Source organism: Castor canadensis, chromosome 14, assembly GCF_047511655.1.
Source record: "Castor canadensis chromosome 14, mCasCan1.hap1v2, whole genome shotgun sequence".
NCBI classification, from domain to species: domain Eukaryota; kingdom Metazoa; phylum Chordata; class Mammalia; order Rodentia; family Castoridae; genus Castor; species Castor canadensis.
This window is the reverse complement of record NC_133399.1, coordinates 22,308,319-22,318,966: the sequence shown is the minus strand read 5'-3', so window position 1 is coordinate 22,318,966 and position 10,648 is coordinate 22,308,319. Positions and strand designations below refer to the sequence as shown.

The 10,648-nt window shown below is 54.5% G+C and overlaps 2 protein-coding genes across 3 annotated transcripts; both read right to left on the bottom strand.

Annotated features, from left to right (window-relative positions):
• Positions 1 to 292: 292 nt before the first annotated feature.
• On the bottom strand, positions 293 to 3,393 carry Dnase2 (deoxyribonuclease 2, lysosomal). The gene is made up of 6 exons (XM_020155910.2): positions 3,073 to 3,393; positions 2,780 to 2,960; positions 2,610 to 2,688; positions 2,265 to 2,429; positions 1,389 to 1,586; positions 293 to 819 (listed from the first exon to the last, which is right to left on the bottom strand). The coding sequence occupies exons 1-6, from the start codon at positions 3,165 to 3,167 to the stop codon at positions 467 to 469; spliced, it is 1,071 nt and encodes a 356-aa protein (XP_020011499.2). The 5' UTR covers positions 3,168 to 3,393; the 3' UTR covers positions 293 to 466.
• Positions 3,394 to 3,541: 148 nt separating this feature from the next.
• Klf1 (KLF transcription factor 1) lies at positions 3,542 to 7,645 on the bottom strand. 2 transcript variants are annotated; one of them, XM_020155911.2, is made up of 3 exons: positions 7,481 to 7,645; positions 5,867 to 6,686; positions 3,542 to 4,717 (listed from the first exon to the last, which is right to left on the bottom strand). In XM_020155911.2, the coding sequence occupies exons 1-3, from the start codon at positions 7,565 to 7,567 to the stop codon at positions 4,542 to 4,544; spliced, it is 1,083 nt and encodes a 360-aa protein (XP_020011500.1). In that variant the 5' UTR covers positions 7,568 to 7,645; the 3' UTR covers positions 3,542 to 4,541. The 2 variants fall into 2 exon arrangements, 1 of the variants encoding a protein (XP_020011500.1); XR_012441324.1 differs by lacking the exons at positions 5,867 to 6,686; positions 7,481 to 7,645 and adding an exon at positions 5,541 to 5,714 and having other exon boundaries at positions 4,580 to 4,717.
• Between the last annotated feature and the right edge of the window lie 3,003 nt (positions 7,646 to 10,648).

The window sequence follows — 10,648 nt, the reverse complement described above, 5'->3', positions numbered from 1 at the left end:
AAGGTGAAACATCAGATGTCCCTCTTCTACCTTCAGACCCCCGTGTCGGATGGGAGGGAGAACCCCAGTCCTGCTTACCATGAAGAGGGAAGTTGAGTTTTTGGTTGACCCTTACTATGGTCCACCCTCTTCCTGTCCCTAAGCTTTTGGAAGTGTTGCAGGGCTGGGCTGTGTCCCAGTGCCTACTTGAAGAAAAGGTTAATACAGCCTCATTCTGCGATTTTTTTCCTCAACAATCCCAAGTGCCAAATGTTATGATTCTCATTTTACAGATGAGTCGACCGAGCCATGGAAAGGTTAAGCCACGTAATTTAGATCACACCATTAGGAAGGGGCTGGAGCCAGATTCAAACTCAAGTACAAGGCTGGGGGAGTGCTCGTTTAGCATCGATGAGGCCCTGGGTTCCATCCACAAAAAACAGTTCAGAATGGTTCCCGAGCCTTAGTTCTTTGCTCTGCGGGTTTTCTAGGCCCTGTTGTCTTCCCTACAGGGCTCCCACGCCTTCACCAGGGGCTGGAAGGCCTTCCAGAGGGCTGGCAACCGGGCACAGAGTGTGCCTCCACCCCGGTGCTCTTCTCCTCGGTTGCGATTCATGTCTCCGACACAGGCCCAGGGCCCTTCTGGGGCCACACACCATTTGGAGTGGTCCTCTGTGGCACTGAAGGTTGGTCCGCTTGGCCCAGGGAAGCTTGTCTCTGTCACATCCAGAATCTGGTGGGTCCTGGAGCAGTTGGAAGGCAGGATGCCTGGAGAGTTTGGCCAGAATTGGACCTGCAAGTTGCTGCCTAGGGCTTCTGCCAACCAACCAGAGTACAGGTCTGCAGAGGATGGAAAGAGGGCATGGGTACGGGCAGGTCCTACTAGGGGTCCCTAGTGACCACTGTCCCTCTCTGAGGGAAATTGTGAGTTCTCAACAATTACGGAATGCCAACATTAACATAATAAATGCTTTATATGCATCTGGGAAGGTGAGAACTAGTATCCCCATTTTTTTTTTTTTTTGGTAGTACTGGGGTTTGAACTCAGGGCCTCATGCTTGCTAAGCAGGAGCTCTACCACTTGAACCACTCCACCAGCTTTTTTTTTGTGATGGGCTTTTTCAAGATAGGGTCTTGAGAAGTACTTGCCTAGGGCTGGCTTAGAACCATGATCCTCCTGATCTCTATCTGCCTCCTGAATAGCTTGGATTACAGGTGTGAGCCACTGGGGCTGGCAAGAATTCCCATTTTTCAGATGAGTAGACTGAGGCACAGTCAAATCATATATCACACACCCAGACACCAATATTTGAATCCACCTATGTTGCTTGTTTACCCTATGTCCTGGACACACCAGAAACCTCCCCATGCAAAGAAAGAGCTTTCCATTGCTCCACCTCAGGACTCACCATCTCCAAACTTTCCAGATTTGACAAAGCTCTGGAAGGTCGTCCCTGCCTGTGATGTGAGTGTTACACTGCTGTTCCAGGGTTTGTGGATGACATGGTGACCCTTGATGACCTCCTCCAGGTCAGGGAATTTCTGGGCAAAGATGCCTTCCAGCTTGTAGTCATAGACCAGGGGAAAGGTGTAGGTCAGCTGCTTGCCTGGAGGACAAAGGAAGGAGGAAGTATGGGAGCAGCTGTTTCTTTCTTTCTTTTCTTTCTTTCTTCCTTCCTGGCAATTCTAGGGATCAAACCCAGGACCCTGCACATTCAAGGCAAATGTTCTTCCACTGAACTGTAACTAGCCCCCTTGTTTTAGCTTTTTTTTTTTTTTTTGGCAGTACTGGGGTTTGAACTCAGGATTTTGCTCTTACTAGACAGGTGTTCTACTACTTGAGTCACTCCCAAGCCCTTTTTCACATGAGTTGTTTTTCAGGTATGGTCTCATGTTTTTGCCCAGGCCAGTCTCATACCTCAGTCCTTCTATCTATGGCCTCCCTTGTAGCTTGGATCAAAGGTGCACACCACCCCTCTGGGCTTATTAGTTGAGATGAGGTCTGCTAGTTTTTGGCTTAGACTGGCCTCAAACTGCAATCTTCTTGGATTTCTGCCTCCTGAGCATCTGGGATTATAGGCATGAGCCTCTGCACGGAGTATATCCTTGGTTTTTTGAGACAGTGACACTGATGGCTACTGTGTAGCCCAACTGGCTTCAAACTTGTGATCCTCCTGCTTCAGCTTCCCATGTGCTTAGATTACAGATGTGCACCACCATACCCATCCCTTCCAAGTTCTGATCCTTGAATCCAGGACTCACCCTGCCTCACTGATTCTACTCACCAATCCTTAGGAACTGGGTGAGGGGAAAGGACACGCAGAGTAGGGTCTGCCCGTAGGCTTGGGCATTATGAGGCCAGCTGTACGCCCCAGAGGAAGCAGTTGGAGGGAAGCGTGGCACGCTGTGGACCAGCCAGAAGCCCCCTTCCTGATCCAGAAGCAGGACACCTGAACCAGAAGAAAGGGTTTAGGGGGACTATTCAAGCCATTCCCCCTCAAGCAAACTCATCTGCCACCAGGAACATCCTGAAGTTTGCTGGAGGGGTTGGAGAAGGTGCAGGCTGGAAGGTCAAAGGTTAACCTAGGCAATTTGAGCCCCTCCCCAGCCACCAATCCAGAACTCCTCACCTTTGGTGTGTCCACGCCTGGAAGAGTCCTGAGCCTGGCTGGGTTGAGGCGGCTGGTCGTTGTAAAGCACAAAGGCGAGCTGCGGGAATGACAGGGACAACGTGAAGGTTTTCCCTCAGGTGGGGGGGGTCACCCCACGGTCCCACCCCAGGTTCTGCCCGCCGGGTCACCTGGCTAGAGTTGCTGCGGTACAGCGGCAGCAAGCTGCGCCCCACGGCCCCGTTAGAACTGTTGATGGACCCCGCGCCATCGCGCCAACCCCCGGTGCTCTCGTCCATGTATTTGTAGCGCAGTCCTCTCATCGCCGCATCCCCGGACCCACTGACGGCTGGCAGCTTGTAGACTACGAACCTGGAGGTCGGAAAAGGCACAGAAATAAGTGAAAGGGAAGAGACGGAGCCACAGGCTTCACTGAGCACTGCAGCCATCCCGGGGACTCCCCGGCGCCGTGTCCCAGGCTCACCAGTTCACAGGCTGCCCGGAGTCCCCATGGCAGCTCAGGGCCTCAGACTTGGCGCACAGCAGCGCGGCCAGCAGCAGAAGGTTCAGTGTGGCCATGTGGCTGCAGGGAGGGGATCTGCCTCGGGACCTCAGGAGCCAGGTCACAAGCAGCTAGACGCTCTCACTTCCCCGAAACGCCCGCGATCCCGAGCCCGGACATCACGAGGGCGCAAACTCCACCCCGAGACCAGAGGCAGTGATTTGAAAAGACTCGGTCCTCTGGGGGCGGGGCTTCCCTTAAGGTGGCCCCGCGGGAAGCCCCGCCCCGTAGGCCACGCCCAGACAGGGCCAGCCCGGGGCCCTCCTCGGGCATCCCGCAGACTTCACCCTTAATAGATCCCGTCCGTGACCACGCCCTCTGTGGGTCAGGCCTTCCCTCCTCCGGCCTCTGATTGGGCCTTCCCAAGCCCCGCCCCTGCCTTTTTCTCTGTTTTGTTTTGAGACAGGGTCTCACCACGTAGCCCATGCTGACTGGGAATTTATGATCCTTCTGTCTCTGCATCCCAAGTGCTGGGATTACAGTACGCACCACCACACACGGCTGTCTCACACTTGTCAACACTGCGCACTTAAGGGTCGTTGATGGGGTTGGGGTGTGGCTGAAGTCACAGGAGCCTAGCAACTCCTAGGCAACTGTGAGGCCCTGAGTTCAAACCCTAGCGCTACCAAAATAAATAAATAAAATTAAAAAAAATTAATACCACAAAAAAAGGGGAGACTTAATGCTCCGTGTCCTCCCCCTTTCTGTTTTCTCGGACTACTCCCTTCTGTCCCTTCCAAGCTAGCCAAGAATGTGATGGAGATTTGGGACTGAGCTGAGGGCTCTCGAATGGTCGTGAAGGTCCCCAGGGTTCAAGACAGAAGGCAGAATGGCGTAGTCTGCTAATGGTGAAGGGCAGTGGCGTGCGTGGGTCTGTAGTGACCGAGGGGAGGTCTTTGGAGGTGAGGTTTAGGAGATGAGGGTTGTATGCATCAAAATCACCTCTGGGGATTCAGCATCGTCCTACCTTCCAGGACCCTCCCCCCCCCCACCCACAGAGACAGGCCAACACTGAAGCTTTATATGGGAGGGGCTTTCTTGTAAGATCCACAACCATTCACAGCTGATGTGGAGGCTGCAGAGTGTGAAGGGCCCTTCTGGCCCCAGGGTCTCTGGGAAACCTCACCCCCCCCCCCACCGTCCAGGGCCGCCTGCGAGCTGGTCTGAGGGTCCATCAGAGTCCGTTTACTTGGCAATCTTTCTCGCTGGGTCTGTGTGGCTCCTGTGACTGAGGACATGTGGAGGCACCCCCGGGGTTGTCTATGTGTCAGTTCTTGATCTGTCTTGGTGGATCTGTGGGGTCGCCAGCCCAAGCAAGGGTTCATCCCTGTGTGGATCCACTCTTGTTCTGTCTCTCAGTCCCTGGCAGGATCCAGGTGCCGGGGCAGAGCTCAAAGATGACGCTTCATGTGCAAGGCCAGGTGGTCAGAGCGGGAAAAGGCACGAGGGCAGAGTCGGCAGCGGAAGGGACGCTGACCTGTGTGCTTCCGGTAGTGGCGGGTCAGCTCATCCGAGCGCGCGAACCTCCAGCCGCAGCCATCCCAGGAGCAGGCATATGGCTTCTCCCCTAGGGGCGGGGAGGAGGGAGCAGTGAACGCCACTGTGCAAGCCACCCCATCCCTGCATCTGGCAGGGGACCTCTGTTCAGCCTGGACCAGACAGGGATGAGGCCAGTGACGGATCTAGGGCCTATCCTTTCTGCACTTAGGTTCTATCTCCCGTGCCTTTCTTCTCTTTACCAGTGGTCATGCCCTTTCTCATTTCCCGGGCTGGAGCTGATTCCTTGCACCACTGTACCCTGTCCCTGTGTCTTCCTTATTCGGCCACATTCCTGCCTCCTGTATTTCATTCAGTCCCTTCCTTGTGCAAGGGGACCCTCCAGCTATGTCCAACTTTGTCCCTGACCTTGATCTCTGAGCCCGGAAATTCACCCAAGTGACTGAAGTCACTATTTCTTTTTAAAAAATGATTTATTTATATTTGGTGGTACTGGGGTTTGAATTGAGGGGCCTCACGCTTGCTAAGCAGGCACTCTACCACTTGAGCCACTCCTCCACCAGTCCCTGAAGTCACTATCTCCACTGATTGGGCTCCCCCCTGCACGCTGGAGACAGGTGTATACATCCGGCCCCACCCCTGTCTTTCTCTATGCCATCTGTCTCCCAGATCGTCCTTCTTTCCCTCTAGGCCTGCCTGTATGTCTGGAGCCCTTCCTCAGTGAGCCACCCTGAAACTCACTCTGCCTGGGCTTCTCACCCTTTGGTTGCAGCCACGCCTCCTAGGCGCCTGGCCCCGCCTCCATGCCAAGCAACCTTGCACCAGGAAGTATTGGCCTATATGAGCCCCTCATAGGCCGCAGTCCCTCCCCCCAGCTCCGCCCCTTATGCTACCGTTCTGCTTTCTGAGGCTCAGCCCCCAGCACTGAAGCGATCCTCAGGTTTTCTAGGTCCTTTCTGTCCCCTTCGCCCTCTGCGTCACAGTCCTGGACTGTGGTCCCGCGCTTGAGATTCTAGGACCCCTCCATGCTCGCTTCGCCCTATCCCTTGCTCAATGACTCTGCCTTTATCCCCGCCTCTGGCGTCTTAAGCCCGCCCCCTGGCCGGGACTTTGCTTTAGCCCCTCCCCTTGCTCTTGGTTTTCTGCTCCCGGCCTCTCTGCGCTCCCAGGCTCCGCCCCCGTCCGATCACAGACCACGCCCCCGGCCATGCCCCCTTACCCGTGTGCGTGCGCAGATGCGCTTTCAGGTGGGAGCTCTTGGTGTAGCTCTTGCCGCAGCCCGGGTGCGCGCACGTGTGCACCGCCTGCTTCTTGCGCGCCCACGAGCGCCGGCTGCGTTTGGTGGGCCCGGCTTCTGAGATGGCGCTTGTGTCTCCTGCTGTCCCCTCGAGTCCCGCGCCCACCGTACCGGGTCCCAAACAACTCAGGAAGGAGGAGGGCGCGGCGGGACCGGCCGAAGGCGCCGGGAGCCCGCGGAAGAGCTGGAAGTGGCCTTGGTACTGCTGCGCCGGGTACAGCGAGGGGTACCCCGACAGCATCCCGTAGGGGGCGCCCGGCGCCGCAGGCACCGAAAGCCCGGGTCGCGGGAAGTAGCTACCCGAAGATCCCGCACTGGACTCGGGATACACTGGCTGCAGTGCCAATCCCTTGAGCTCGGGTGCCGGGGCCAGGGCTGGGGCCACGAAGGGGTCAGGGGCTGGGGCTCGCGGGGCAGGGTGCACCCAGCCCGCGTGCTCCTCGGGACCCAAAAGCCCAGCCGTCAGCCCCGGGGCGCCCGCATAGGCGCCCAGAGTCTCGGGCGGCGGTGGGTATTGTGCCCCTGGGCCCACGCAGGGCGCCAGAGCATAGGTCCGGGGCACGCCGCCCGGCTCCAGGCCCGGGATGTGGGTGAGGAAAAGATCCCAGGCGGAGGCCGCGTCCCTCTCATCGTCCTCGTCTTCTCCTGGAGGGTCCTCTGACTTCAGGCTCGCGTGAAGGGGCAGCCCCGTAGGATCCGGGGGACCCGGGCCCATGTCCTGCGTCTCGTCCGAGCGCCACCACTGCGGGAGGGAGCGCACAGCGTGAGGCTTCCCCGGATACCGGGGTACCTTGACCAGGACAGTACCGTCCAGACACCCTGATGGGGCAGAGGCTGGCCAGAGGCTTCAGAAAGGGGTCTTGTTTGCCTATCGCTCCCCTCACATTGCCCCTCTAACCCTCCGTCAGCTCGAGACAAAGATCCACCAGGTCTGGCTGGAGACCCGAGATAAGACTTCCATTATCTGAAACCACATTCAGGATGGGGGAAGGGGTGGCAGAGCTGGGGATGGGAGGCTGGGGTGGTGGGGGGGGAACAACCTAGCCTTGACTCAGTTCCCTTTCCCCAGATCCTGTCTCTCCTTTCTCATCTCTGAACAAGATGAATCCCCCAAGCTTGGAGATTCCCCCGGCACCTTTACCATTTCCCAAAGATACCTGAGACTTCGCTCCTCTGAGCCCAGGTCCATGCTGCAGTTCAGCTCAGAACGTTTTCTTTTTATTTATTTTTAAACAAGGCCTCACTGTGTAGCCCAGGCTGGTCTCAAATTTATAATCCTCCCGCCTCAACCTTCCAAGAGTTGGGATTACAAGCGTACTCCACCAAACCTGGCTCTGTAGCTCAGTTTTCTATGGTAGAATAAAACTAGGCGCCACCTAGAGCCCCAAATCCCTAGACCCCTCCTAGACCAGGCTTTGACCCTGACCTGGACAGCAGAGAAAACCAAGGAAACTTGGTTTCCTTGGCCAGAACTCCAAGCTCTGTGGCCATAGCCCTGGCTCCCAGCCAGCCTACCTGGACCCCACCTGGCCCCACCTTAAGGAAGTCCTCCTGGGTGTCTGGAAATGGGCCCAGGGTGGTCAGCATGCTGATGGAGGGCAAGGCAGTCTCAGCTGTAGCCATGGCTGGCTGGTGCCCACCCTGGGCCTCAGACGTCCTCTCCCTTGGCTGCCTCGTGGGCTCTGTGTCTCTGAGGGCCCCTTGGAGGGCTCCTCTCTGCCCTCAGCTGATTGGTTGCAGCCTCTGATAAGGCACAGGCAAGGCGGGGGTCACTGTTTCTGGGGAACAGACCTCATTTTGGCCTATTTGGGGCTGGACCTTAAAGACTGACCCTGTATCCAAAGCCAAGTCAGATGTCAGGAGTTGGGGGGCTCCAAGGTTGGAGATTCAAGGACTGGGTAAAGAGGTGCTGAGTCTCCAAACCTTGGGAGGGGTCTGCTCTCAGTCTACCATCTTTGGAGAAGGGGTAACAGGAAGGATGGGTATTTGGAGAAGGGGCTGTGGGAGCCCCTAATCCTCCCCAACTGGGGCTCTGCAGCCTTCCCCCTCCTCAATAAACAGAACAACGGTAGGTACTGATGGCGGGACTTGGCACAGACTCCCTGCTGGGTATTATCAGGCATGCCAGATGTTGGAGGCTGCTATCAGGTGGGGACCCAGAACAGCCAAAGCTCTGTCCCCTGGTGAGTGGGAGGCTGGGGGTTGGGCCCACAAGTGAGCTTGGCTTTAAAATGCCTGGGTTGTGAACTCCCAGCATCTGAGTCCTGTGGCAGAAGGGAGCCATGGTGGGCGCTGTCATCTGTGGAGGATGGGGGTGGGATTACAACTCCTGGATGGAATGCGACAGTTGGATGAAGCCACAGATGGTATCTGCACAACAGGAGATCCACACCCCGCCTCTGGGCCTGACTGCTGCTGGATTTGTACCACACGTGGGCAAGCACAAGAGAGCCCTCCACTCTGGTGTCCTAGCAGGCTGGGGAAGGAAAGTGGACACATCACAGACACATAGTTCATGGTCACATACAGCCATGCAATTCCATAGTGACACCAGTTCCCTCAGTCACCAAGACCGTATGGTGTCTACACATACACAGTGGGGCCTCGAGATCCACAGGGGATTGGTTCAGGACCCCTATGGATAGGAAAATTCTCGATGTTCAAGTCCCTTACAGAAAATGGTGTAGTGTTTGCTTAGAACCTACACATATCCTCTGGGGACATTAAGTCATCTCTAGATTAATTACAATTGTAACTTACTGTTGTGTAAACAGTTGTTTGACTGCTTTTGCTGAACTGTGTACAATATAGGGACTGTAATCCTGCCAGCACAGAACTCGTAATGATACACAGTTGCACAATCCACTGATACAGTTTGGCCACAAGGAAGCAGACACATGGGAATTCCTGGATAAGTTGTCACCTTAACTGGAACGTGAAGTCACACAACCTCATCACACAAGGCAACTTCAGACACAAAAACATAAAAGACGGCCTCACACTACTGTTCACGTGCAATGATGCAGACACACACAGCTGTACATTATAAAATCACACAGGGCACCATCCAGAGCCAATGCTTTACACAGTCACCACCTGCCACTGTCACACTGCAATTACCACATAATTACACACCTACCAATGCCCAACCATAGGGGGTGCAGCAGGTCAAGTTCAGGCAATCTCAGGGTCATGGATTCACACAGCCTGATGGTTAAGGGCGTGAAAGCTCACTTAGGCATCACATCACCTGCATCACATACACAGATGAAAAATGTAGTGTGTATTGTGGGAGAGGAGGGTAAAAGCCAGCTGGATACAACTTCTAGGATGGCTCTGACTAAAAAAGGAAGGGGGGCTGGAAATGAAACTCACTGGTGGAGCGCTTGCCTAGCATTTGCAAGGCTCTGTGTTCCATCCCCAATACCACAAAAACAAAACAGGAGTAATGAAAAATAAAAAAGTTCATATTGGGCATCTGGTGTGGTGGCGCCCACCTGTAATCCCAGCACTTGGGAGGCTGAGGTAAGAAGATCACAAGTTTGAGGCCAGCCTGGGCTACATAGCAAGATACTGTCTCAAAAAAATATTTTTACGATACGCAAATTTCACCTCAATAAAACACACTGGCTGGGATTGGAGTAGTTTTCTAGAGAGAAAAGCAGTTTCTCTCTAGGAGAGGTCTCCCTGGTTTAGGATAAGGCACTTCCCAGGCATGTGGACTCTCCATGGTGAGGCAGGGGACAAGGGTCTGTGGTCTAGGGTGGCATTTGGCTGGAAGAGATGATAGTCTTCAGCAGCAGCAAAGTCTGAGCCTCGATTTGGGTCTCCTCGCATGTATTTTAGCATCCTAATGTATATGCAACACGAGAGAACTCTAACACAGACACACAGTCAGAATGGCACTGTAAAAGCTTACAGCTACACAGACAAGAAACCATGAAGACTTCAGCCATTCAGACCCAGGCACAGGCAATTTACACAGGCATATAACCTCCCACAGCCAACGGAGACACAGAAACACACAGTCACAACACAAGCACTCTTAAAAACACTCAGAAGCCATCATCTACAGATGCCGGTCTTCTCCGATAGACTCCTGTGTTCACAGTCACCACAGAACATGAACATACAAACGTACTGATAAAGGTGTTTTGTAACGTCACTGAGGCTTGACCTCAGGGCCTCCTGCTTGCCCTGAGTAATTTCACCAGTCCTAAACTTTTTTTTTTTTGGTGGGACTGGGATTTGAACTCAGGGTCTCACATTTGCTAGGCAGGTGCTCTACCATTTGAGCCACTCTGCCAGCCCTTTTTTTGGGGGAGGGGGGATACTGGAGTTTGAACTCAGGAACTTCACCTTGAGCCACTCCACCAGTCCTTTTTTGTGATGGGGTTTTACGAGATAGGTTCTCAAGAACTATTTGCCAAGGCTGGCTTTGAACCTCGATCCTCCTGTTCTCTGCTTCCTAAGTAGCTAGGATTATAGGCGTGACTCACCGGCACCCAGCTCTGCTAACCCTTTTTTGTGTTGACATTATGACATTTACAAAAGTTCTTACAATATATCATAGTTGAATTTAGCCTCTTGTGTTGAGTATTTTTCAGATAGGGTTCTGGAACTATTTGCCCAGGCTGGCTTGGAAACGCGATGCTCCTGATCTCTGCCCCCTGAGTAGCTAGGATTACAGGCGGGAGCCACAGG

Bases quoted from the DNA above. Each gene is read 5' to 3' on its own strand.
- Klf1 (XM_020155911.2), bottom strand. From the start codon at position 7,567: ATGGCTACAGCTGAGACTGCCTTGCCCTCCATCAGCATGCTGACCACC. The intron at 6,687-7,480 runs GTGGGGCCAGGT...TCCCTCCCGCAG, and splicing joins CCCAGGAGGACTTCCTTAAG to TGGTGGCGCTCGGACGAGAC. The intron at 4,718-5,866 runs GTAAGGGGGCAT...CCCCGCCCCTAG, and splicing joins GCATCTGCGCACGCACACGG to GGGAGAAGCCATATGCCTGC.
- Dnase2 (XM_020155910.2), bottom strand. From the start codon at position 3,167: ATGGCCACACTGAACCTTCTGCTGCTGGCCGCGCTGCTGTGCGCCAAG. The intron at 2,961-3,072 runs GTGAGCCTGGGA...TCCGACCTCCAG, and splicing joins TCCGGGCAGCCTGTGAACTG to GTTCGTAGTCTACAAGCTGC. The intron at 2,430-2,609 runs GTGAGGAGTTCT...CTTCTGGTTCAG, and splicing joins CAGGCGTGGACACACCAAAG to GTGTCCTGCTTCTGGATCAG.